Raw genomic sequence first — 27,601 nt, 5'->3', positions numbered from 1 at the left:
CCGCTGGCTGCCCGGTGTTTATAGGAGTCAGTGTGCTGTGGTAACTGGTAACGTTTCTTGGACTCAAACAAAGGTCAGACCTGGCACATTTAGTGAATGGAATAGTTTCTCTCATTTGTTCTGTCAGGAGTTATTATATCTCACGTCAGAGCCATGACTTTGTGACCTTTGGGTTTGTCAGTCTGTCTGAGTTTTTCCACTTTGAGCTCTTGGCTGTTTGAGTTAAAGCTTTCAGTCTTATGAGAAACTCGGTGTGGAACAACACTGCCCTCTGCTGGAAAGAAACGTAGTGGACACAAAGTGAAATGTGCTGCCACAAAGCAAACAGAAGTCAATTCTAAATATTAATAAGTATTTTTTTTGTGTGTGTTTCTCTCTTCATAGTGAATGAAATCATCGGCAGAGACATGTCCCAGTCCCCCAGCGCCCACGGTCCTCCGTCAGCACACAGCCAGTCATAGCCCTCAGGCCCCCAGCTCGGCCTTTTGGCTCATGAACCATCCCCTCCAGCACTTAATCCCGCAGCCCCAAAGCTCTAACATGGACCCTGCTCCTGGCCAAGGTCCTGGTCCTGTGTGTGATGGGACAAGAGAGCAGGAGGAGACAAGACTTTGGTCAAAGACAAAAAATGGTTGGAGAACTTGTTAAAGCCTCATGGGCCTGCTAGACCACCAGCCTGACAAGAAGACACTCTCATTTGTCTCATCTGATTTCATTTAAAACGATACAGTTTAGAGATATAGACAAAGAACTCACAACTCAGATTTAACAGAAAAGTGAGCAGGAGAATGCAGCCGTGTCGATTTACACCGAGGGTGAAATGGTTGGAGAATAATGTGGAGCAGTGACAAGAAACAGGCTTTTTCTTCACACATCCACTGCTCAGAGCTGTCGTTAGTTCTCAGATGTCAAAATGTGACCCCCATCCCTCTTCATTAGGTGTGTGCCTGACCCTTCAAAGCACTGCTGTGTTCTTGACCAATCAGCTCTCTGTGAGTTCAGAGCACTCACTTTCCAGTACGTCTCGTCGTCCCTCCCTCACCAGCATTGACCTTCATGAATGAAGACGTCTTGAGACATAAAAACATAAGAGAGATTCAGGAGTGCACAGTGTTGTCACAGCAAGCCAGAGCTGGGATTCAGAAGGCTGAAGTGAAAGAGTTTCTCAGACAGCGTTTTTATACTCTTCAGTGTACTGCAACTCCCAGGATGCCACACAGTATTCTGGGTTTGCCTGAGTGAAAGTGAGGAACGACGTGAGATGATGTGGTAAAACTAATCACCTTTGGAAGTTGGGCATTATAGACCTGACAAATGAATCATTAGCTATGAAATCTGTTCACCAAATCCAAATCAAACCAAACTGTCAGGCTGTGTAAAGAAAGGCTCATGGCTTAGTGATGACAACACTGTCCACTCCTTTTTTCCCCCTCCCTTTTAAATAATAAAACCATTCAGGTCTCAATTGCAGGGGTCTGGCAGAGAGGAGCGAGTTCCTCTGACGCTGGTCTGGGATCTGCAACCTGCAACATTCCACAACTTGTAGAAACCTTGCAGCCATGTAGATATCTGTACATGACCCCCCCCCCCCTTCTGTCTCCTCTGTACGTCCTCCCTCTCCTCTATTTCTTTATTGTCAAGTTGAACAAATGCCTTATTAACATTTAGCAGCTTTGAATGGTAGTGAAAGCTTTTTTTCTTTTTTTTGTTTTGCACAGCTGGCTTTGAGTTTGACTGTAATATTATTTCATAAACAGATGTGTGACTCGGGTCGTGTGGATACGATTTCATGAATCCTGATGAAGGATGAGTGGGATGAGTCAACCCTCCTGATCATTTTCATTCAGATTTGAAGATGCCCATTATTTCCATGTTACAGAGAAGTGTTTTTATTCGTCCACAGAGACAAAACCTCTCTGCCTCTAAAATTTCTTTTCATGCAATAACTCCCCAGAGCTCCCAGGGGCCTTTGTGTGCCTTCTATTTCCTGACAGGCACCATACCTGTGACGTATGACAGCCTAGGTGACATATAATGGGAAATAATTTGACAAAAGTTTTAATTAGTGTATTTTATACAGATTTCTATATATTGTATTTATGTATTGACCCCCCCACGCCCTTTCCCAAATGCCCAACGTCTAGAGAACATCTGGATGTAACTGGGTCTTCCACATCCCCCTGTTTGCAACAATCAATATTTGCTGTTCACAATCAAAAACTTCATTCATATTTCCTGGTCTGACAGATATGCAGAGCCTGTCCGGCAGCAATAACACAGTTGTGAGAAAAGTTTTTTCAGGCAGGTTTCTAGTCAGATACAATGAGGATGTGAACAGATAGACACAGATTCTGGTTTTGAAGATTTCCATTCTTTTTCTTTTTTTTGCCTTAAGCTTGACAATGATGCTCCTGCATGTGAGAGCTGAGGAGTGTTGCTTATGACGGTTTGAAGTCAGTTTCCAGGTGAAAATGATTCTGCTATGCATTAAAATTCTGCCTAATGCCTTTAAAAATGAGGGGAAAAAGACAAAAAAGACCTTGATGCCTATAGAAGTAGAATGTAGACTTGTAGATGCTTGATTGATTCTGTTAGCATCCTGGATTTGTCCGTCAGCCAATCTGCCTTGTCGAGGACACAGTGCAAGCATCTTAAAAGGTTCAGTTGTGTGTGTGTGAGTGTGTATGTGTGAGTAGTGTGTGTGGATGGATGGTTGGTTGGTGTTTGTACCAAATATGATGTACAGAAGACAGGAATTTTAAGAGACCTATTTTCAACAACAGAAGCACACACATGTATTTAGGCTATGCAAACTATAAGAAGCAAATGTGAGACATGACATTAAATATAAGAAATGAGATTATAAACTATTTGTAATGTTGCTTATGAACTTCACAGAGCAGAAAAAAATAAACATTCAGATAGTGAGAGTATCATGTCACTATGTAAACTATTAGGATGCCTTAACTCTTGTTTGAAAACCAGTTTGTCAGTGTGTCTGTATGCTGTTCTGGGTTGATTTTTTTTTTCCATGACTAAGACATAAGTCAGTAACTATTATTATTATTATTAATAATGTTTTTTTGTTTTTTGGGGGCACAGGGTGGACATTTTGAGGGTTGGGTGGGAGAAGGGAGATGGCTCTTTTTGCATATGAAGCTGGTTCTGCAGCTTGAAAGACTTGAGTCAAAAAAAAAAAAGAAAAAAAAGAAACAAAACCAGCATTGACAGTAAACTCTGGCTGCCGTCCTCTTCTGTCACAACCAAAGACCGAACAATATGTTCCCATTTTACATTATGGTAAAGCAACAGAGACTGTACAACTCTATTTTTGATACTTTGAAATGGATGTCATTCCTAAGAGGTCGGGGACGTGTATGAGTGTTGAGAATATATGTATATGTATATATACATATATAAATATACATATATGAAATTGTTTTGTAAAATAAAAGGGAAATACAGGTTTAGCTGATGTTTACCGAGCCTTGTATTGTCATTTCTTGTATATTTTGTATGTTAAAATTTTTGTAATTTTTAAGACTGCAGTGCTTTTTGAAATTATTCAAAGGGAATACCTTGCATCATACTGTAGGCTCTAAAGTAGTGTATATCAATAAAACAGAAAACTCAGCTACGGCTTTGTGTCTCCTTTTTACATTTTATACAAAAGCTGCCTTTTCTTTACCAACTCTGTGCTCTCTCTCTGTTCTTCTAAAACTGTCTCACTAACCCGTTCACAACTCAACACACTGCAAGTATTTACTCATAGGTGACACTACTAGACCAACATAAAAGTGGTAATGTACTGTAAACACTGTTGTGTTTCACTGATGGTTTGGTGTTAATTTATGTCAATGACATTCAGCTAAGTGAATCTAAAGCAATTCACAAGCCATTATGCGGAATTTGAAAACGTCTGATTTGGCGCCATCTGGTGGTATTTACAAAATATTATAGAATCCAGTCATAAAATATCTGCTGATGATACTGTGTCTTGAAAACACCTACAGTATTAAAGCCACTAAAAGTGAAATCATGCTCTAAATTTGTATCTTTTTTGCATGTCTCTCCTGCACTCGTTTGCCAGCCCACTTTGATGACCTGGAGCTCAAACATGGAATCACCATCCCCGTATTTTCACCTGCCAGCAAGGAGTTTTACCAGAATGGTGAACACAGTTGCCCCTATTGTACTCTAAGTGTGGGTGTAACTGCTAGTTGCCTCCTAACAGGATATAGCACCATGTAGTTTCTGTCTCTGATTACTTGATTTTTGCCTTTTTAAATATCTGCTGTAAATGACATACTGCATGTTGAACCGAAGATTGTCCACACCTCTTTTAAAATGTATTTCTTCCCTGTTCCTTTCTTAGAAAGAAGAAATATTTTTATGTCTGGACAACATTTTTTATTGGTTTTATTGACATTATTGTCTTATGAATTCATCTCTTTAAATGAGACCAAATGAAACATGGATCATTGTCAACATTTTATGGTTTATAGTCTTATCTAATTTACACAGAGCTAAATTCATGCAAGTCTCAAACTTGCAACAAAAGAAATATCTCCTCTGCCACCAGAGGTTGACCTAGCCCTGTTTGGGCCAGTATTGCACTCTGGGTAATGTAGGCAAAGTAAAGACGAAAAAAAAATCTGAAAAACAAACTGAGGACAGCTGTCAATAGGCCCGTCACAGGAAAACACGTACACAGTACTCCGGTCGTAAGCAGGAATTAAAGATGCTACAGATTGATTGTTAGAAATAGTCTGGAAACAAAAAACAGAACAGAGACTGTACAGCAGCTGAGGTTGATCATTTTAAAAAGGCTTCGGGATATGTCTCTGTCCTGTTAGATTTAATAACAAAATTGGATTAATAAAAATAGAGTCAATTTGTCATGCTATTCAGACGAGCAGTTCCTTAACTCTTTGATTGGAGCAAAAACGAATCTGTAGTCCTTGGAAAAGGTCTAAATGGGATGACGTGTCATACATGCTTTATACAGGAAAAACGAGTTACAAATGACTTGGTACACTAGCAAAACTGTGATCCTGCTGTGGTTTTCACTAATAGTCCCTGCAGCTCAAGGTCAAATGAATCCATGTTAGTTAAAGAATACAGCTTGAGATCCACTCCTCATTTCAGTAGTCTAAGTCTTTATGGCTTTTTTTTTTCACTTTTCAATGGCACCACTGGAGACCATCAAATTAATAAACATTGTGCACGCACATACACACATCTGTGTTTGCATAGAGCTAACACAAACGATCATAAACTATGACGAACCAAAATATAGTGGTCAAGAATGAAAATTCAGAAATATACAGAAAAGATCAGAAGCAGAAGTGGTTTGTATAGCCTCAAGCATTTCAGGATGAAAATGATCTCTACAGTTTTATAGGGGACAAATACAGTATATAGAGCATTTGAATACACAGAGCCACTGTTATGGATTTGTCCAGGCTCCGCACCATCTCCTCTCCACAACCAGCTGTTGCAGTAGATGGCAAATACACAGTAATGCTATGCATGACATCCACAAAGTCATTAGCACAACGCAAAGCTTTAATGACTTCAGCTGCTTCACCTGTGGATGTTCAGACTCCAGCAGCAGCTTCAGGAGTGTCAGGGCCAGCAGGGTCAGGTGTGTATTAATAAATGGCAGATCAAAGAAAATCGCTGCGTTATGTAGCAATGGCATCAACTGGAGATTGTTCAGTTTTACGGAGAAGCTGGGAGGTGAGTGCTTTCAGTGGGAGGTTAGATTGAGCTAGTGGTCAGTTACAGAGGACCAAGTGGACCTGCTGGCCGTAGAAGGGGTGGTTGGAGCGCTCGGTTACAGCCCGTCTGGCGATCTCCTCACTTGGGAAGGTGATCAAGGCCTCACCGCTGCACTGGCCACTGAAGTTGTACAAGATGAGAACAGCATCTGGCTGGAGCTGCAGAAAAAGAAAAAAAACAGACGTGAAAATAAGTGTCACTTATTTTCAAGCAGCTGCAACATGAAAACTCCAGGGGGAGCCCACAAAGCCTAGGATGAACAAAGCCCTGGCAAAGCTTATCTCATCAAACCGGTCCAGTTAGGTAGGGGAAAAAAAAAAAAAAAAAAAAAGATTAATGGGCAGAGCTTAACAGGTAAAGTAGAGTACATGCTGTTCCCAGAGGACCAGACCCATTGTGATGCCACACACATTAATTATCTGTTAGTTTGCATGCATCCACGTCCTGCATCAAAATCAAGTTTGATGCAAAAACTTCTTTAGAACATGCAGATATGAAACAACACACTGATCATTGTAATGAGAGCAGTAAAATCTGTAAAGTCTACATGTTAGAGAATCACATGTCAGAGCATTAGATAGGGCGACAGACAGAGTGGGATAATACATTCAGGGTACCATCCACTGGAAACGGTCGAGGTAGAGAGGGAGGCCCTGATTCAGAAGCCGTGTTCATGCGGTGGTTTAGTGTAGGAGTGCTGAATCAAGAGAAATTAATACTGCAGCTTGTATGTTGTCATGATCCTAAATCAAAACTGCTGTGATAAGACACAATGTTCAGTGAGTAGCACAGACAGTGCTAAGATAAAATTTAAATAAAAAAAGAGGGATGTATTCTACCACTTCATTTTTCAAAAGCTCTAAAGGTTTGTAAACTTGAGCATACAGATGGTTTTTACCCTCACTGAAGAGCAGGGACTGTGGGCCCTGCATGGGGTGGTTATCTGTCTCTGCTGTACAGCAACGTCCAACACACAGAATGTATAAAATATTAAGGATATCTACATAAGAGCACCTGTTGCAGGTGCCTATAAGATGCTGCTCAATATGATAATTCAATCATTAGAAATAACATGTTCCTCTTATTTACAGAAACACCAAAATCTCACAGTGCTAATACCAAACTTCCTGTCGAGAGAAAGTGTCAACTGATGCGATGTGCCGCAAAAGTTGCAAGTTAAAAAAAGCTGTAAAAATTTAACTGATAATCCACTTTTAGATTGTGGTGGCTAAGTCTGTGCCGCTGCGGCGTCTATCCTATAACAGGAACATGTATGACTGTGGGACAGTGGTTTTGACTTTGATCACTTTGTCAGAGGACTTAAGAAAAAAAAGGTCACTAAAATTTCATACATTCTGTGCATTATATACAGCATATTGAAACTTGTGTGGATGTCTGTCAGGAATCCAGACTCAGCACTCCTCTCACAGGCCTACAGGAAGGACTTTAGTCATGAAGCAGTTTTGTTTGGGAAGCAGCAGACTGACATGCCGGGTCAGGAGCTCAGAACCTCGATGGCTAGATTGGGCATTCCTACACAGACTAGTCCTGTCAAATTATAGTTTGGCGTGTGATATGTATGATGGGTTATGTCACAGTGCTTCAATCTCACAAGAAACATTGCTCGATAGTGGGCACAATAATTCTTTAGGAAGCTATGTTTCTGCAAGATGGATTTCAAGTCATTTTGAACCAGTCATGACCTGTAAATCACTGCCTCAGTGTTTACTGGGTAGTTTGAGGCTGGCCCATTATCCATTTATTCTGGATGTTGTACATTAAACTAAACATATAGACATTAGTTAAGTCGAGGAAATGCCCTTTCTGTCCACTCCGGTTCTCTGGTCTGGAGGCTCTTCTTACCTTGGGGCGAGTCCCTAAAGACAGAGCCATTCTTTGGGCTGAATCAGACTCCTGGCCTGTTCGCTCATCTGAACCACGCCGCTGTACTCGTCAGGGGCGTACTACAGATAATAATGAACGGACAGTCAGGGTGGGAAGGCCTCCACATTGTCTCACACATGACAGTACACAGTTTTAGATAAACAAAAAAGATGCAAAAGTAAACACTCTCAAAAATACTCCAGGTTTTTGAGGAAAACAAACACACCAAACCAGAGACACACACACATGCACGCACGCACGCACACCAAACATACCAAACACTGGCTGAACAGGCTTCATTTGAACCACAAAGAGTGATTTGGTATGGGATTGTGTGGTTAAGGAAACCAGTGATGGTGTGGGAACTGTTTTCTCGCCCAGGGCCAATGTGAGAGGCATGACTGTAGCCAGAAAGAAAACCACACACTTGCTCCATTCAGGATACAATTACTGCAGTTCAGCCAACAGTCAGGACTAGAGTCAGCTTTACTCTCTCTCTCGAACACACACAGACTATTTATCCAGCATTTATCCTTCAGCAAGTCCTTCAATGTTCACTCAAGAGACTTTGGTGTGAATTTGATGCTGGCAGCCCACTAAAATAAGACACACACACACACACACACACACACACACACACACACACACACGGGTTGAACTAGTACTAAATGACATAAGCCATGAAGACCAAAATCAGACCCAAGATCTGTACCACAACAACACAACCCCTCCACCTCAAACCCCACCCCTCTCTTGTCTGAAGCCACACCTGTCAGGGTTCATACCTGCTTCAGAGGACTCCGCCTAATTTGGACTGGCAGCAGAAAAAAATGGGAAGCACAGGGAGGGGTGGTGGGGGCGGGGGTTGGGGGGGCACAAGTGCACACAAGTCCCTTAACTGAATACTAGAGTGGTGTGATTTTTCAATAAAAACCACCAATAGAAATGGGCTCAATGGTCCAACAGCTTCTGACATCATCACTTGGAGTTGCAGACTGTGGGAAGAGTTCATAAACGACAAATATATAGCCACAGACACTGCTTATTGTTATTTCTTATTACTTGTTCACCATCATTGTCAAGTAGCTGCTATGAATGGTTGCCACAGTTTACTGTAACATGGCACTGGGCAGCTTTAATCCAAGTGTGAGCATTTTACAAACAGAGATAAAAATCATTCACACAGCAGAAAACCATTCCTCACCTACCAAAATCTTAAATTCAAATCATCTTACATGGCAGTCGAAGAAAAAAATACAGTGGTAATATTGTTTTCTCTCTGCCAGTAAATTTGAGTGCCAGGCTTTTACAGTACATTTCCATACTTATCTTTGTGTGACACCTACATCCATTCACACACCAGTGCACTTTATTAATATGTGGCCTCATTGAAGTGCTACATGCACTGACCTGGTATCCCTGGAAGAAGCTGAGGATGTCCTTGACTCCAGCGTTGTAGGGCAGACCCTGCATCCTGACCAGGGCGCCAGGTTGGGGCAGCACAGGAGAGGCGGCGGCTGCAGCAGGGTGGGGCTGGGCTGCCACTGCTGCTGCCATTGCTCCTGGTGGAGCTGCAAAGTAGCTAACTGTGGAGGGGGAAACTGGTGGGCTGCAGTGAGAGTGTGGCACAAGAAAAAGAAGAAAAGTGAGGACAAAGTCAGTAAAAGGCAGAAGATGAATTAACTGGTGATGAGTAGGAAGAGCAGAACAAGGCATTTTATCATTTTTCAGTTAGCTGTAGCTGGTGCGTTACTAACCTGGGGTAGTAAGCTGTGTAGTTCATGTTCATATTCATGTACAGGTGTGGTTGGGGGGGGTAGTAGGCCAGAGTGTGAGCAGGGCTGTGTGCAGTGGTCTGATGAGGTCTGGGAGCAGCCAGCAGGGGGGGCTGGTAGAGGGCAGCCTCAGAGAGAATGGCAGGTGGGGTGGGAAAGGCAGTATAGGCTGTGGGGGGAGACAGACCTGCAGGGAGAGAAAACCTGATCATTTACATGTTGTGTTCAGCTCATGTGCAACCATGCCATTAATACAGTGTGGTATGAAGAAGTATATGGATAGTTTCAACATGCTGCATGGGGATTTCATCATGTGTCTCAAGTTACAAACAATGCACAAAACTGTGAGAAACAAACCAATTCTCACTGAAAAGAAGCTTTTACATCTTTACATCTCTTTTACATCTCTGGGGTCAAGGCTGTCGGTCAGCTGACAGTTAGTGACCTGGGACTCTGGGAAACCAAGTTTTCACTATTTTCTGACAGTTAACAGACGAGATACATTATCAATTAAATCGAGAAAATAATATTCAGATTCATTAAAAATGAAAATAATCATTAGTTTTAACCTGTAACCAGAACTACAAAAATAACCTTGTCATAGTTTTGGCCATCATTCCTATTACTGCCAAGATTTTGGGGCACAGAGGCACAGGTAGTCACAGCTGTACATCAGGGGAAGCAACATACGGAGTCAGACAATCAGACATGTTTTAAACAAAGCCCAAATGTAACCCACAACTCTTATTTTGAAGTTACAATGTTGTATTGCAAAATTCTATTCCGTAAAAGCTCTGAAAGATATAATGGACATTAGCACAGTTGGACTGGGTAATAACATTCATCTTAAATTTCACTTTTTAGATGATATATTTCAACTATCACTTCTTTAAGCTGGTCTGTCAGTCAGTCACTGCATCCCAGGTCACAGGATGTCAACAGAACAGATAGAGATGACAGCCAGAACTACAGGAATAAGTCGGTCAGTCTGGAAACCACCTTCTGCATGCCAACTATTTTATTTACAAATCTCTCCTGTGTGCTTCAGGTTGTCACACACACAAATGATGGTATGAATGTATTTACATGCAAACAGCCACTATCAGTATGAAGCTGTGGGCAGCTGTGGTATCCCTTCAGTGCCAACAGGGAAACATGGTGACACACAACACTGCTGACCTTGTGGAGGCTGATGTGTTTCCTGGTCAGTCAGGGTGAAATTACAAGGAAAAAGAAATTTTCCTCAACTGTAATTCTAGAAAGGATGTAGGTGTCAGGCAACTATTTATTAAATCTATTATTTTAAAAAATGGTACAGAAATGTTAATCAGTGATCATTACAAAGAAAAGTAATAATTGAAGCCTATCCTGATCTAATCTCCAGCACTAAAAACAGATATGAGCCATAACAGAGCAAAGTGCATACTTAGGGCTGCAGTCCAGTCTTAACTGGCAATACTGTTTCAGAAGAAGAAAGAGGCAAGAACTCTGTCTTCTGTCTGAAACTACTAGTGAAACACCAGCAGACTGCAGCAGATTGATAGCTTGAACATTTTAGGTTTTGAGTATGTGGAACTTTCTGATATTCATACAGGCTGGGTTAATTGTGTAACTTTTCATCTCTAGGAAAGTGGAAGCTAAATACTAAAGTCACAGCGCTAAAAGGCTGACAATGACAATGCTAACATTTTGATCTTAAGCAGGTGTAATGTTGACCATGTTCACCATCTTAGTTTAGCTCGTTAGCATGCTAACATTTGCTAATTTGCACTAAACACAAACACCTGTAACTGATAGAAATGTCATTAGTTTTGTAGGTGTATTTGATCAAAAACAAACAAAAAAAGTTCTAGATGAATATGTGAAAAAGTTATCACCAAAGTTATCACAATTCATCCTGAGAGAAACATAAATGTCTGCACTAAATTTCATGTCAATCCATCCAACAGTTCACATATTTCAGTCTGATATAAAATCGAATAGATGCGGGTTTATTTGGTGCTTTGATGAATCTTATATGGTGGAGTTCACTTACAGGGGAGTTTGCAGGGTGGGGGGGAGAGGCCGCTGCGATTCAGGGTTCCTCCCATCAGCACTATGCTCATCTCCTCTGTGGAGCACTGGAACACCTCAACGTACCGGTCCTTCATTGTCTTTTTATGGCACTTCTGGGCCACCATAAACGCTTTGTCAGGTGACTTCATTTGGATGAAGGCATCGCCAGAGGGCCGACCCTGCAGAGGAGAGAGACAAAACAAAACAGTCATGAACAAAAAACAGTGTGCATGAGAATACACCACAAAGCTACCCAACACAATTCAAAAGCAGGTGGCATTCATATAATAAAAACACAAAATATAATAATTATAATGCTGCAATCATGTGGTTGCTGGAGAGTCTGAACATTTATGTGTGAGTTTGTTGGAGGACAAAAAAAGGATAACCATATCTGTAGAGCAAATGATATTCATAAAGTGGCAAAGGAGGCTGTTCGGTGCCCTTCCAAGATTGTTTCCTTTCAGTTTTTCTTTACTTGGGCAACAATATCAAAATGTAGATTTAAATGAAATGCTTTTAGATACTCGACCATGGGTGAATGGGGATGGGGCATTTAACATAGTTATAAGACATGGAGCTTTACAGTGAAAAATGTCCCCACCAGTCTGACCTGCTGGTTGAGGACCATGTGGACTCCGTGGGGTTTGATGTCAACAGTGTGCTCTCCCATGAACTCCAGGATGTCTTCAATGCCAGCAGTGTAGGGCAGACCACGCAGACGAACACAGTCGCGTGTGCTACTGGTCGCCGGAAGGAAAGGAGGCGTGGCGAGGACCGGGACAGGCACAATGGGAGAAGGGGGCAGTGTTGAGATTAGAGGTGTGGACATGTAGCGGTTCAGGACCTAGCAAATACAAAAGAGGAAGGACACTGATGAATCAAAACATATTACTGCTAATTTTTCCACGAATGATTGAAATCTCAACCAATAAGCACTCTTATGAGATGAGGACGTCCAAGTTCATTTCACACCATGCTCAAGAGAGGACTTCCAGCAGTGACAATCAGAGGCTTCACCGATTATTGAAATTATCTGCATGCACAAACTTTAATACGGAAAAACTTCAAAAATGAAAAAAGGTTGAGTTGAGTATGGTCCAAAGTCAACAGGAACAAGCTGAGGGACAAAAAGTTCGGAGCTGTTCCTCAGGGTGATTGAAAAACAATATACATATACATTGTGCAATAATACAGATGTCTTTTTTAGTTGCGCAAACTCCACAGTCATCTGATTTATTGGATGCCTCGACTGTTTCATCACATACTTTCAATGCCATGTTTGCTGACTTCTGTACGTTGCCATGACATCAGTTTTTTGGAAGCGGCTGTTGTGGACCTCAGCCTATGTTGATCAGTGTCACACAGACATGGAACTAGTTTTGATTATTCACTAATGACTAACAAATTTTTCAAGAGCCCTAACTGCAAGAAAATTAAATACATGGATTTGTCTATATATTTATCATGATTAGTTTGTTATGTATCAAATAGTACTTCAGTTATTGCCAAGGACAACATGCCCATGTTTTATGTCTAAAATAGAAAACCACAAGTTCCCCTGTTCATGTTGCCAGTTTTAATGTTACTTTGAAACAGACATTGCCAGAATTACTTAACGCACACACAACCTTATATGTATTAAATATCTTGCACAGAGGAGCTTAAATCAAACTAAGTTTCATTTAAGGGACCTCCGCCTGTTCCCTACACATCACCAACGGGATCTTTATGTCTGTTTTGAATCCTTTGATGCAGTACGTCAGTATATTTCTCAGCAGTAGTCTTAAAAATCTTACATGATGCATTTTTTTCCCCATGTTGTAACTAAAAAGTTAATTGATTTTCCATACAAATTAAAAGAATTTACCTGTTGCACCTCAGCCGCGGTGCTCCTAAACAGCTCAATGTACCGCTTCCCAAGGATCTGCTTGTGCTTCTTCAGCGCGTTCTGGGCGTATTCTTCACAGGAGAAGAGCACAAAGGCATCACCAGTGGGCCGTCCGTCGGGGTACTTGACAAAGAGCAGACCTTCAGCACCATCTGTAACCGGGCTCTCGGGGCCAAGGAAGGAGAGGACCTCCTGGGGTGTGGCAGTGAACGGCAGCCCCCGCATACGGATAATCACTTGGTTCTCTTTGGACAGGAACTGGGCCACCTCGTTAGATGTACCTAGAGTCAGATAAACAGCTATGATTAAACACTTTGCTTCAAGCTAGTGAGCAAAATAAGACCATCCCAGTGTCACTCATTTTATTAACAGGCAAGGTTTATTGTCATTTCATGTTCACGTAAAGACAACCTGCTTTCGTCAACTCTGTTAGGTAAACACAATGCACCAACTAGTAGCAGGCAGTTGACATAGATGAAATCCTTCATCAAGATATATCCAATTTCATATTGCGATATTGACACTGTAATTGTAGTGCTTGTCCTAGCTCAAAGCTAACTCTCTTACATTTGCAAATAACCCCATCTGGTGAGCCATTAAACCAGAAAACTGACCTTAAGTGGCAGAGAGTACACATACATTTTCTCACATGTTCAGTGAAGCCTCATTTCTACACAGCTTTCTTTGATCCATTTGTACGCATGTAAAAAGTATACAGTAGAGAGGTCATCAAAATACTGTCATCTAGTGATTAAGGTAATAAACTACACTGTAGATATTAAGTTCAGCGGCGCTACAATTTATGCTAATGTACACGTAAAAAACTATTTTACAGACTAGTCTGACTTTTTTTTTTTTTTTTTTTTTTTAAGAAAATTAAGTATTACTGTCCCTGTTTCTTCTACTGCTAGACAGAAGACTCTGGGCCCATATTTAATATTTGAACTGAAAATGGCCAAACAAATCTTCAAATTAAACAGCTACAATATAACATTTCTCAACATTTCTCAACACAGCAGTGTTGCTGCCTGATACAGTAAATATTTTGTATTATGCATTTATTTACATGTTTACTATTTTCCACTGATAAATGCAGCTGTGCCTTGTGTACTTTTACTATTTGCTTAAAGTCCAATGTGCTATCAATCTGTATTGATCTTAATTCATCTGAGTAAAGTCCAGAGGGAGACTGGCAGCCACTGTAAGTTATCTGCTTCGAGTGACTGCGTTTCTTTGTCTGCTATCTCTGCTCTGTGTACTGCGGCTGCTGCTCTATGGTTTAGAGGCCCACGGCTATGCCTTTGTCTCTTCACACCATCTTTGTATCAGCACTGAGCTGGCCCTTTTACTGGCCGTCCGCCCTCTCTCCCTCAGGGGAGTGGGGCTTGAGGCTGAACGGCACAGGTGAGCTGCTGTTAGCCAAGAGTGAAATTTTTCTCCAACTGGCCTCTGAGGGGTTGGGCTGGGGGGGGGGGGGGGGGGGGGGGGGGGGTGCAGGAAGCTCCTCACAAAGCGTCTTTCATTAGCCCAAGATAAGCTACTGGAGAGTCACTGGGATGAGGCAAAGACACAGGTAAATGAGATCCTTTTTTCACAGTCACTAAAGAGCTGCTCTTTTACAGATGTGGAAGCCTCTTGTTTTTCCTCAAAGATGCGGGAAAGCAATGAAACATAAGGCTACCACACACTAACAGAAAGCCTTTCACCGTGAGTCTTCATGAAAACATAGAAGAGGAGGGGGAAAAAAAAAAAAAAAAAAAAAAATCTGAAATCTGACCTCCAGCAATTTTGAGGAATTCCTCTCCTGTAGCCTTGTAAACCTGAGAAGAGAAGAGGATAACCATAAAAACATTTAACTCATAAGGATGTAACATATGATCTGACTTCAGACTGACAGTGATCTTCGATCTAAACTAAATACACAGCAATGTTGTGATCTGAGCAACAGTTTATAAGTGATACTGAGCCTGAGGGACTTTATAAAATGCCTTAGTAAAAATGCAGGTGAAGCTTCACCTGTCATAGAAATCTGACCCTGAAGGGGCTTTAGCATAAATCACTAAACCTTAACCAGACTCGCACTGACTGCCTAAGAACATAAAAAGGGCACTAGAGTTCAGCTACACATTTTTAAAAACACACAAAGCAAAACTACACTTTACAACTGACTGAACAAGAGGTAAATGCTGAACCTGACCTCGATGTAGCGGCTGCCCATGTGGTGCTTGTGGCGCTCCAGGGCCAAGTCCCTGTGTTCTGAGTTGATGAAACGAACCAAGGCCTCACCGTTCCTCCTGCCCTGAGCGTTTAGACACAGGGCCACACCACCCCTGAAAGACAGATGCACATATACATGCATGAGTAATGACATGGAGCTGCAGTCAGGAGTAAAACTTCAGCAACAGGTTGTTGACCGAATGGTTTTCAGATCTGGGTTTAACAGTGATACCTACGGTCTTGTCTTGATAGTTAAAGGAACATTTTGACATTTTGGGAAACCAATTTATTCATTTTCAAGAGATACATAAGAAGATTGATCTCACTCTCACAACTCTGCAGTAACTATGTACTGTGTTAATTACTGGGTAATGCTGGTAGGTGTATTTTATTACGTTTGAACTGAGCCAGGCTAACTTTTTAGCCATGCTTCCAGTTTTTATGCTAAGCTAAGCTAATTTAACCAGCTGCTAGCTCCAGCTACATACTTAAGGTGCAAACATTAGAGTGGTATCTTATCCTGCTCTTGGCTAAAAAGCAAACTGTGTAATTATCTGACATTTTAACAAGATTACATTGTTCTCCTGCAACAGGAGTTTATATAAAGTTTGTTGAAGTAATGGGGCTGTTGGATGTTTCCTATTAAGACCAACATACTTGGCAATATTGAGGCCTTTAAAGAAGCGAGCAATGTCCTGGTCTGATGACTGCCACGGGAGTCCCCGCGCTCTGATCACTGTCTCACTGTCCACTGGCTCCGTCTTACTGCTGTACAACACACAATGTGGCGGGAGAAAACACATGAATGACTTTCTGACAGTAATGAGTGACAGAACAATAAATAGATTAAGACTTTTCCACAGACTATAGCTTTTATGAATAAAAACACCAACTCCATCGCTGTTACCCTTGAACAAATTGTCCAAAGACTGTAGACACAGAGGCCACTCACAGTAAGTGCTGAACACAGTAACACACTCCTGTGATTAAATGTCAGGGGGTTGTCAAGGTGATAGGCTTTTGGCTGTCTTGAGAACAGCAGGATTTGGTGCCCTGCCACTAGATAGCCAGGTAAGCACTTGATGGCAAAGTTGGGACAGCTTTAATGACACACTTGTGGTTTCCTTGTTGCTGTAATCAATGTTAAGAGCCCCTTAGCTGTATTCAGGTCTGAAGTCTGAATACGGCCGGAGGGGGGTTGTCAGTCTGTAACAAACACTGCTGGTAAACAGGTGTGGCAGAAACACAAGAATGGACTGAGACTAAATGAAAAGTTCATACATACCATGTGCCGGAATCAAACTTGTATTTCACTGATTCAACACAGGAGAATTTGTGATCTAAAAAGAATAAAAGAAAAGAAAATTCTGTCATTTCATTTTTTGTTGGATTCTGAAGGTCCACAACATCGTTCTGTCTCTTATGTAGTTATCAAGTTCATTCACACACAATTGAAAGTGTGAGTTTTGAGCACTGCATTCCTGATACTTATTACACCCAAAGCCAAGGGGGTAAAGCCAGAGGGGACTGGTGACTGATTAAAGTCTGATTTATTTGCACTGTAACATATCTGGAGTCATGTTACATCCATCTCTACAGCAAATAAGAGGTTGCTGCTTTTTATCACACATTTTAAGATCTGGTTACAAAAAAACAAAAAACAAAAAAAAAAAACAAAAAAAAAAACTATGTGTAAGTATGGCTGGTCTGCACTGTACAACACCTGTGCAAAGACTTCAGTTTTGCAGTCAGTGCTGATTGTATGAACCCAAACCACCAGACAGGTCAAAGTGCTTGATAACAGTGCATATCATTTCACTGATCCTTCTATGGGCCAGGTACCTTTCTGCTTTCTCTGCACAGGCAATGGTAGACATTCAGCCTCTGGGTCAATGTAAGATTATTTCAGATACAAAGTCTGGCGGTTACTTACTGTAGGGCTCAGCCAGCATGCAGAGCGTCAGCTGCACCATGCTCCTCACCTCCCTCACCTCCATCAACTGCTCTGACACAGCAGGAAGACCAACATCTGCATATACAGTTAAAGATGTTTCCCAGTTTTAGCAGCCATTTTGACTTTGTACTACTTGTACTATGTTTTTTCGTCAAAAAGTTTGCACTGAATTGACATAGTAAAGTCTATATATTCTATACTCTATAAATACAGTTATACTTATCAAGGAGGGTGTACATTAACAATTTTCGTTGTGTCTACCCACAAATATGTGGTTAGAAGGAGAATTTATAAAACAGAATATCAGTAAGACGCGAGTACAAATACAGTTTTAGTGCACAGGCTAGCAAAGGATACATTCCAACATGGAGGGGAGGGTGAGCTTCTGCACAGGGCCAGCATTGGGGCAGCATTTGTGAAACTCTTTTCTCACGTCCACAAATGAAAAGAAACATTCAGGTAGGACTAGATTCTGAAATGAAAGAATGAAAAAGGAAACGATTCAGTGTGGCAGTATGACAGTATCTGATATGGAGACTGGATATACCAGGAAGCTAACAAACAAAGACATGTAAAAGAGGAAATTCAGTAGAAAAGGTATCTATGTGTTGACATCTTCTTCTGTCAGAGTTATAAGCAGGAACACAAAAATGAAGAAAACGTAATGCAAAAGAAATTCATTACTTCTTAATACGGGTCAGCGACCACATTCATGAGGGAAAGAAAGTTTCCATACGAGTTATGACACACCATCATATAACTAGAGGCATGGACAGAGAAAGCCAATACTGATTTGTTATGGGGGATTACTAGTAGCATGACACACTAGTGCTCAGCCAAAGTCCAGCTGAAAAACTTTCATCTTAACAACTAACATTTTGAAACACAACTCTCTTCAACAAGCCCTATAGATTGTTCTACAAAAGAAAATAAAAGGCTATCTGATACATATTTTCATTTTGGATTTAAAATCGTAAAATGTTACGCTATGGGGACAGAAACATGTGTCTGTGGTACAGACAAACAGTGGGAACTATTACCTTTTTGGAAGCTTCGGGGTGGAGGGCCTGTCGGATAACAAGAGGACTGTTGACGCAAAGTGTGCAAGAGCTCCTGCCAAGGCATTTTACTTCTGATGACACTGACTGTTGGAACTGCATAATGACAGGAGAGAGGAGAAAGAGAAAAGGAAATTAAACATGGATTTTATTATGAGCATCTTTCAGGATTAAATTGGGACTTTCGATAACAAATATTGAATATAGAGAGGAAAAAGAGGTAATTTATTTTGGATTATTTCACTCCTTTGTACTAAATAATAATATACAGGTCAAACATGGTTTGATATCTGTTGTGCAAACACCATTCACTATGTGAAAGTGAATATCACAGATTAAACTTCAATCTTCAGGCAGACAAATGAGGGTGGTGCTGTGTTTGACATTTGACTGTGTGTTTGTGTCTCATTAGGAACGAGGCTTGTCTAACAGGTTTTAGTGTTTGCCTAGTGAGAAAGGGAGCAGACAAAAGAGAGGAATGATCACACCACTAATAACCAGTACCAACAGTCACAGGTAGGCCAGAGGAAAAACAAACTATACAAGTCTAACCTGCCTAAATACCAGCACCTCCCACATATGCACATGTTTATTTATAACTAGCACAGTCAATAAGCCCCATTCCTTGTGTTGTGTCAACCTATTGATGGCAGCGTTTCAAACTGTCAACAGAGGCCATCACTTCGATCTCAATATGCACAGAGGCTAATGACATCTTTTATGATCATCTTCAAAGGCAGCCAAGTTTATATTAATTTCTCTCAGGATGAGAGCTATGTTGAGCGCTTTTTGGCCAGTAAGGTTACAAATACACCAAAACAAACCGACAGCAACAAAGACTTGAAGTACTATGATCTTATTTAGTTAAGACTTAGCCAACAATTGCTTAGCCAAACATTCAGACACAGAGAAGCCTGGGTATCCCACTGAAATCACCTGTTTAGGTCACCAAATCATAAAGGAAAATACCTGAGACTCTTACGTTGCTGAATGTTTCACCAGCAGTCTGTCATCATGTGATGGTGCTTACCGTACAACCTGATTATCTGAGGTTGTGTGCCGGAAGAGGTTGCAAATATTTACTTGAGGGTTTGTCAGTGCTGGGGTGGGGTGGAGAGCCATTGGAAGACAACCATGCAGACAGGCAAATGATTCTCAGTGAGATCAGTAGTACTAGTAACTCGTTCACATATAAATATAAGTTGAGTGTTCTTTGTTTGATATTAAATAAACAGGTCTGATGTAGACCACGATACATTGCACAGATTGGGCTTATTAAACTATATATACCATGACAATTCATTTGTAAATGACACTTCTTATGTAAAATTATTGTATTGATCAAGATCCAACAACTGCAACCACCAGTCTTATCATTGTATGTGTTGTATCTCTGCATCTCTTACTTTGCATTATATTGACATCTCGAAACCTTTGTGAAGTCACACTGACTTGAATGCTGCATTAATTCACTAGCTGCTCAGTGTCACAATGCAAGATAGAGACCACCTTTTGCTTGTGTCATTGGCCACTTCAGAAAGTTGTAATGTTAGCTTTTTCCTTCCCCTACCGTGAGCCCTCAAAGTCACCTCTGTAGGAGCAAAATCAGTCCGTCTGGATATAAGACCACCGTAAACTCAGTGACTGACTAGATTCACATGGCCACTGGCTATATATGACAAATCTTCACACAGTCAGAGTATTAGAGGTGCATGTTGGGGCACGCTCTGTCAGAAAGTCAGTCAGGGCTATTTGGCAACGCCAGCCACCTGCTGACAAGGGAACAAATGCTTCAGGGTTGGATTAAGGGAGTTTTGGGGTAGCTGGACTAACACATGAAAGAGTCTTGGGTATTTACAGTGGGCCCATGAACACCAGCAGACCTACAAAAGATCACTGGTGACAGAAATTTCTATTAAAAATAAAAATAAAAAAAGAGGAAAGTTTTTTTCAAAACTGTGAATGTGAAAATTGTAAAATCTTGAGTCAGTGCAACTTCTATTTGCTCTGTGCTATGTAAATAAAACACAGAGAAAAACAGACAGATGGTCACTATCATTCTTTAAACTGAGCCGCTCATACACTTTCACCTTACTTTATAAAGTTCCTGCAATTTTCCAGGTCGAGGTCATGTAAAAACAGGAGCCACACTTCAGTATTCAAAAATAGTTAGGCAATTTGCAAGCTCAAGAGCCTGCGCAATTTCCGAAAATGCTGTCATGGCTCTGGTGAGCAGAATCATACTAACCTATCCACATACAGCCCCACAAAGTTCTTATGAAAGATGATTTTACACTGAGGAAGTGAGTCTATCAAGTCAATGGTTGAAGGTTCAGGTGTTCATGCACTAACATCTGAGAGTTAGCTGCCAAACCGCATCACATGACTATACTATGTTCAGTGTTTCTCCTAAAATGGAACTTTGAGCTCAAATTGTTTTTGAGAAATGAAATTTGAAAATATTTAAGCACAGGCCCATTTTGTTAGCACCCCATTAACACCCAAATGACTCCAAAGTGGTGATTTGGGTCATTTGGGCTGTGTTTCATTATTTCTCAAATTATCAAAAAAGACGGGTAAATGTGTACGTTTGTGTATGCAAAACAAACATTTTTGCTTCATTCACAAACGATGCGCGCACTAATGAGTCAAAACTTTGGCGTTATTTGGATGTTAATGGGGTGCTGAGGCCTATGCTAAAAAAAAAAATGTGCTGGCAGCGTTGTTGAGAAACGAAACATTACAATTCTATTTTGCCTGCACAAATGTGCACAAACAAGTCAATAGGTGTTATATCCTGATCATATGGGGTGCCAACTTCAAAGAAATACAAATTTTGACTAAACTGGTGCAACCTTGTCCTGTACACTTATCTTGTTATTATATTTGAATTTCCAGATGAGTCTGAAAGACTTGCTTATTAATCCATTTCTATTTATGTAGATTACCCAGTAAATTCTGCTGTAATTTTCAGCTATTCCTCCACTTACACATGTATATACGGGTCTGGTATTGCTTGCTTATGAATGGGGCACAGCAGCACTACTGCCGAAAACCTGATTGACTTTTAGATTACAGGCTGGTATGATAAACTGCACAAGTACAATAGGTCAACAGATACATTTTGGTAAAAGGATATACCACACAATGCTATTATTATTTTCAAAAAAAAAGGCTGAGCCCAGAACCAATATGTGAAACAATGTTAAGATTTATTTTAGGCGCTTTGAAGCTGATGAATAACGAATTAAAAAATTATCATTCAGAGGAAAATAATAGAATTGGGCCGTGTTGGCAACACTGAATTTACCTGCACTGTCATGCAAGTTCAGCTCAACTGGTCTATTACACTGCCTAGGTCACCAAAGTGTCCTGACGCAGTATCAACACACCGCCTGAACAGCACAATGTGACCCACTGATAGAGGTGTAGTTGCCAAAGTGAATTACAAACATGAATCAATAAAGATATAGTTCTGCACTTTAAAGTCCTTAATTAAAATTCTCTCTTTCAACCTAATTCAATGAAATAGTTAAGACTCAATTCATTGACTGTTCCGATTTTGTACAGGATGTCACTTTTACAGCCTTTGCTACATTTTGTTTTCTTCTCAGCCAGCCGCATGTATCTAAAAGCTCACAAAACTAATTAACAGATCGGGTAAATTATCTGACCCAACTTAATACCTAAAGCTTTCATCGTTCCTATGTAAACACAAAGAACCAAAACTATGACAATCCAAAGTTCTTTACATTAATTCTTCAGCACATTTTAAGCACAGCCATACTGCACAACTTCATGTTTACAGTGATAACACAACTAGTGTTTGCTCTTAGCTGTGCTGTAAGCTCCACCATAGCCAATTACTAAAGCCGGATTACAAAGAGAAAAGCAAATGTTATATAAGTGGTAGGGGCACACCCTCTCCCTTTCTCCTCTGTGTCAAAAAACAGTTTAAATTGAGCAAACAAGCTGATCAGAAGTCAAATTTCACACCGACAACAGATAACTAGAGACGACGGGCTATTGAGCCAAACTCACAAAGAGAGCACAGAAAAAAGGTCCAAATGCTATTTATAGATTTACATAGTAGTAGATGTGGCCCTTTACATGACAAGATCATTGTTGTCACACCTTGGCACACTTGGCTCTGGTGTCAAATACTGGCTGCTCATTACCAGTTATGATGCAATAACCTATGTCAAACTTCCTATTTGATAATGCCATCTTAGTGTGTGATGGAAAAAGTCATTTATTTTAGTTCAATACAAATATCAACACATGCTTCTCCAGAATGAGGAAACTCTTAAACCAACTTTTTGCCTGCCTCTACCCTCTGAAAGGCATTTCCACTGATGAGGGGGAGGAAGTGGCCTTTGAACATGGTCCTATCAGGGTTTGCTCGCCAGTGTAGCTGGACTGTTTGTGGTCAGAGGTGAGGTAGGGTGGTGGTGGCTGAAACAAACTCCAATAAGAGCAGCAGGGAGTGTCAGGGCAGCCCCTGTGGTAACTGTTCAAAGCACCTGAAACTAGACACACACCACCACCACCGCAGTGCATTTTATGGCACATTAAGTGTTGTAACATTGCTTGCATTGGGGATGGGAGTCTGTGACTGGGCCAAAAGCAACATGAATAAAATAGAATGTGATGGGGGAAATGCTTGGCAACAACAATTAGAGTTTCAGTTTTACCTTACATGGGTAAAAGAGCTTTCAGTTAGCTTATGTGAACATAATTATCAGCAACTCTTTTTTTTCATTTTTTGCAATAACCCAGTTTCTTAAACATTGCATAAATTAGAAATTCAGCATCCGGTGCTAACTACAGGTGTATCCGTGTGTGTAAAATTGACAAGCACACAGTACCGTTGTCACTCACACCATGAGTTTCCAAAAAAAAAACAATGCTTCAAGTTGCACTCTTGTATACTGCAAAGTTTTCTTATTTTATGTAACGGTTAACTGAAATCCTTAATAAAGTTGAGGGTGACATTCTAAGATGATCTGAAAATAATTCAGTTATTGCAGTGGATGCAAATACATTCTCCAGTTTCCTGTTCTAACCAGATTTCAAACTAAGCTAAACTAAGTTGTGGTCATTGTAGCAACAGGCACCAATGTCAACATCAAAATTCTTTTAAGATCTTCCATTCATAGTGGCATTAATGGCATTTTAACCATCCGAATCTCAAGACACACCCAGTAGAGATGAAAGAATCGATAATGAGCTGGAATAACTTAATCACCGTATGCTTGGGTTCATATAAATCAGAGTGATTTGTGTGTCATCTCTCTGCAGCCCTTTGGTGCAGTGTTAAAATACAGGTGTGTGAATCATCCTTGGAGGCTGTTCATCATAACCATCTCACAATATGGCTGTCTTTGTAAGCAAGTACCAAATGTAGGTAACTTTAATCAAAGTCGAAGACAGCAGTCAGCATTTCTGCCTGTGGTCTAAGACAGTTGAAAAATGATTACACAGTGATTAGGAGAACCTACTGTTTCAGTTTCACAACGACAACAACAAGGTGTGTGAGGTCTCAAATCACATGCATCCCCCTACAGGCTGTGACATGCTGTCAGTGTCCCAGACGAAAGCCAAGCCTGTACAGTCAGTAACAGCCTGACAACAGGTAAACCATCCATCAGCCCACTCCCAGTAACCAAACTGAAATGCAGATGTGCCGTGCACACACCATAATGTGGTAAAAGCGTCACAGCTCCTGTCATAAAACATACATGCCTGAACACATGTCATATACAGCCATGATCTTACATTTAAATCTGCTCTGACAGAGCACTTATATATGTTATTTAGCACTTTTCTGAAAAAAGAATTAAATATCAATGTTGTCCTTGGATTTGGTTGCCTGCCATGAAGTGACTTTCTATCACAGCTCAGAATGTAATGTATGATCTTTGGTTCACAACCCTGAGCACACAGTTGCACATAGTTGGGGAAAAACAAGTGGGATGGGACTGATTATATTTGCTCATGTCTAATTCTACAACATTCACAGCATTTCATAAATATGCAGTGTGATCACTTTGTGTGAAATGGAAAACCATTATGCAATATATGTCTCTAGGTCCCATGTAGGCAAATTGCCAGAGTGAGAGACAGAGATTTATCAGAAACATGGACGCAGGTTTCTTTTCACACATGGCCCCAACATGTAAAATTACAAAAGCGTGTACAGATCCTAGCGCATGTGTAACAGAAGCTCTACAAATTAAATATTATGTATTCACAATCACAACGATATGGAGGATAGCTGGCAATTGTATGAAAGCCAAGTGTTAACAGCCATGCTAATCTCTCCAGCCTTCTCTACCTTAATAAATCTTTCACCAAAGTGACAGATATCCTTGGGGGCTCTGAACACGTAGGTCAATATCACATGTCCACCAATAAGAAGCAGCTGCTTGTTTCCCTCTAATATTGAATAAATTGCAATGGATCAACTCATCTAAAAAAAAGAAAAAAGAGCCCATCTGTGAACCACATACTTAACTGCAGTTCTCTACAGTGCTTCAAACTATTTTCTTTTCTTCCTTGTATCGACGGGGATAAAACTAATCTTAGAGTGACCAATAGCAAGAGAAAGTAACCAGTGAGACAAAGGTATGAAAAGAACGAACTGATTGCTTGGGTTAATATTTGAAGGTTGAGCACACAAACTAATCTACAGTGGAGCTGAAGTCTTACCAGGCCTGTGCGAGGCACAAATGACATCGAAATTTAGACCAAATACTCCCATGAAGTTGTAACAATCTTAGGCTGTACATAGAGTATCATGACCCCAGCAGCATCACTGTTCTATACAATGAATTTTTTTTTTTTTTTTTTTTTTAATTGATTGCCCAAACCAACCTGCTTGTGCATGCACGGTGTTCAGCACCACAGCAGCACTAACATCAACCCTAACACTCTGGGTCAGCATGATAATGAGAGGTTTTTACACTATGAAATACTGGAGGGGCGGGAAAGGTCCACCCAGTGCAAACAAACACTCTTGTGAGGGTGGCTGAAAAACATGTTTGGCAACATAAGTACTTTTGTCAAAACACATCTCCTGACGGGGAGGAACCAGAAAGCAAATTCACATCTTGGTCATAAAGAAGTGTCGTAACCAACTGCTGATGATAAAGCCAAAGATGTGAAAGCCTCCACTGCTGCCTGTCTGACCTGCAGCCTGGTGCAGTCCCAGGTAAACATTCCGCTATCCAGATGTCTGCAGCATGCATCAGGCCGAGACAAGACTAGACCTGTGACTCCTCCTTATCTCCACATGCCCCAGGCTCTGCCCATCCTAGCTCCGCAGCTTCTACAAACTGTCAGCAGAGTTCAACTGTCAGGGCCAAACCAATGACATATCTCAACCAGGTGGAAGACTTTTCTTTTTTTTTTTTTTTTTTTTTTTTTTAAAAAGGTCATCAGGGAAATTTAATACTCCTCACGGTAACTTACAGCTTAACACAGAGTCAGGCCTGTCATGTCACATCTGGCTCTGGAGGGGAAAAGTTGTCTTGGTTTAATTAGCCCCTGAATTTCTCTCGATGTTACCAACAGCAAAGAGATTTTATAAGCTGTTTCTGTGGTACACCGGTGAGATGTTTCAAACTGTAAAGATATGAAAGTGAGCACCAGAACTTTTAAGGCCTTCTTTAGATGAAGTGAGACTCACCTGTTGCAGAGCTTTGTCCAGGGGCTCAGCGTTGATGATGTCGTCCAGAGTCAGTCCTGTCTCCTCTTTACACTGGTCTGTCAGCTCCAAAGTGTCTGGCTTGACAAGACATCTATGAAGCTTCCCGACCTGTGAAGGGATTTAACGTTTCATGGCACAGAATGCAGCGTGAAAAGAAAATGCTTATTTATTTGCAAATGTACATGCTTTAGCTCCCACATTCAGGAAATGAACTCTTTAAAACAATTCAAACAACGACAATATAGTTGCAAAAAGCACTTAATTGTAAATAAAGCGTTGTTTATATCATAGAAGCTGACATGCAAAACCAAAAAGGTGTGTTTTCTCCAATAGGGGAAAATTAACCCTCCTCACCTGCTTGTTAAATTTTGGTCGCACACCTGTAAGAGGTGAGCTAACGAGACGGCTGGACGGAGAACTGATGTAGCGTTAGCTAGCATTAGAGAAAGGCAGGCTAGTGACGGTTTCAGAGAGCACACCATGTTGATTTAAATGTCAAACATACTGTTCCACTACAAGTAGACACTATGCCACAAACACTCTGGGTAAATAAGAAACCGTACAACGAACGAACGGGTCAGAAAGGTCCGTACCTTTTTCTCATGTAGATCCACAATTTGCCACACCAAGAGAATTATTTCCCTCTCATCCGAACCCAGTTTACCCCCATTTGCACCAGCTGTTGCCCCAAAGAACACCACCAGAGTATCACTGTGCGAAGCCATCAGGGACCACAAGGGTAAAAACTACAATTAAAGCAAAGATTAAAATAAAAATAACACGAGGGTTCACCTTTTTCCAAGTGATAAGAAGAGCGAACAAAAGGACTGGAAACTCAATTCAGGTAAACGGAGACAGAAAAAGAGGGGAGATTATTTTCAGAGGAGCCACGAGAGAGTTTGCGGTCAGAGACTGTACCTGTTGCAGTACTTGAGTGTGTTATATCCAGAGATACTGGTTTAACTGGTAAAGAAGGGTGGAAATCCGTGTTTCTTTCACACGAACTCCATAACAAGCCCTGGAGTTTTTTTTCCTCTGAGTTACCTGTGTGGCTCGACCTCTGCGCCAGGAAAGTCCCAGCGGTGTCGTCTATTGGCTGGTTTGCAAAGGTGAGGGCGGGACGCTGAGGTGAGTGCTGCAATCTCATTGGTCAGATCTGTTGAATCAGGAAATAGTCTGGCAAAACAGGGTCGTAATACTTCCATGAGGCATACAGCCTGCTGATATTTCACATTGACAATGAAGAGTAAATGAGTACTGTGAAATGCAGAA

At 40.9% G+C, this 27,601-nt stretch overlaps 2 protein-coding genes across 8 annotated transcripts in view; one reads left to right on the top strand and one right to left on the bottom strand.

The window, feature by feature from the left end:
* Positions 1-3,633, top strand: part of nfatc3a (nuclear factor of activated T cells 3a) — a 64,129-nt gene extending 60,496 nt beyond the window's left edge. For all 3 annotated transcript variants that reach the window (XM_056383277.1, XM_056383293.1, XM_056383286.1), the window contains exon 10: positions 385-3,633. In XM_056383277.1, coding sequence (XP_056239252.1) covers positions 385-461 — 77 coding nt within the window. In that variant the 3' untranslated portion in view covers positions 462-3,633. The remainder of the gene's footprint in view (positions 1-384) is intronic.
* Positions 3,634-4,402: 769 nt separating this feature from the next.
* On the bottom strand, positions 4,403-27,397 carry esrp2 (epithelial splicing regulatory protein 2). Of its 5 annotated transcripts, none has more exons than XM_056383309.1 (16): positions 27,248-27,397; positions 26,923-27,075; positions 26,309-26,437; positions 18,601-18,714; positions 17,918-18,032; positions 17,540-17,635; positions 16,892-16,946; positions 16,264-16,374; positions 15,587-15,719; positions 15,167-15,209; positions 13,369-13,670; positions 12,103-12,345; positions 11,479-11,677; positions 9,426-9,630; positions 9,079-9,277; positions 4,403-5,942 (listed from the first exon to the last, which is right to left on the bottom strand). In XM_056383309.1, exons 2-16 carry the CDS (start codon positions 27,052-27,054, stop codon positions 5,781-5,783), a joined length of 2,238 nt encoding a protein of 745 aa, XP_056239284.1. In that variant the 5' UTR covers positions 27,055-27,075; positions 27,248-27,397; the 3' UTR covers positions 4,403-5,780. The 5 variants fall into 5 exon arrangements, with proteins under 5 accessions (XP_056239284.1, XP_056239277.1, XP_056239292.1 ...); XM_056383324.1 differs by adding an exon at positions 7,648-7,748 and having other exon boundaries at positions 5,803-5,942; positions 26,923-27,374; XM_056383332.1 differs by adding an exon at positions 7,648-7,748 and having other exon boundaries at positions 5,803-5,942; positions 12,112-12,345; positions 26,923-27,373.
* Between the last annotated feature and the right edge of the window lie 204 nt (positions 27,398-27,601).

Source organism: Seriola aureovittata, chromosome 1, assembly GCF_021018895.1.
Source record: "Seriola aureovittata isolate HTS-2021-v1 ecotype China chromosome 1, ASM2101889v1, whole genome shotgun sequence".
Taxonomy (NCBI): domain Eukaryota; kingdom Metazoa; phylum Chordata; class Actinopteri; order Carangiformes; family Carangidae; genus Seriola; species Seriola aureovittata.
Note: the sequence above shows the minus strand (reverse complement) of the source record. Positions and strands in the feature narration are given on the sequence as shown.

What these genes read in the sequence shown, in the direction of transcription:
- esrp2 (XM_056383309.1), bottom strand. Translation starts at nt 27,054, where the DNA reads ATGGCTTCGCACAGTGATACTCTGGTGGTGTTCTTTGGGGCAACAGCT. An exon ending in TGGATCTACATGAGAAAAAG is followed by an intron (nt 26,438 to 26,922) that starts GTACGGACCTTT and finishes ATCCCTTCACAG; the next exon opens with GTCGGGAAGCTTCATAGATG. An exon ending in CCCACCCTGCAAACTCCCCT is followed by an intron (nt 9,631 to 11,478) that starts GTAAGTGAACTC and finishes CTCTCCCTGCAG; the next exon opens with GTCTGTCTCCCCCCACAGCC.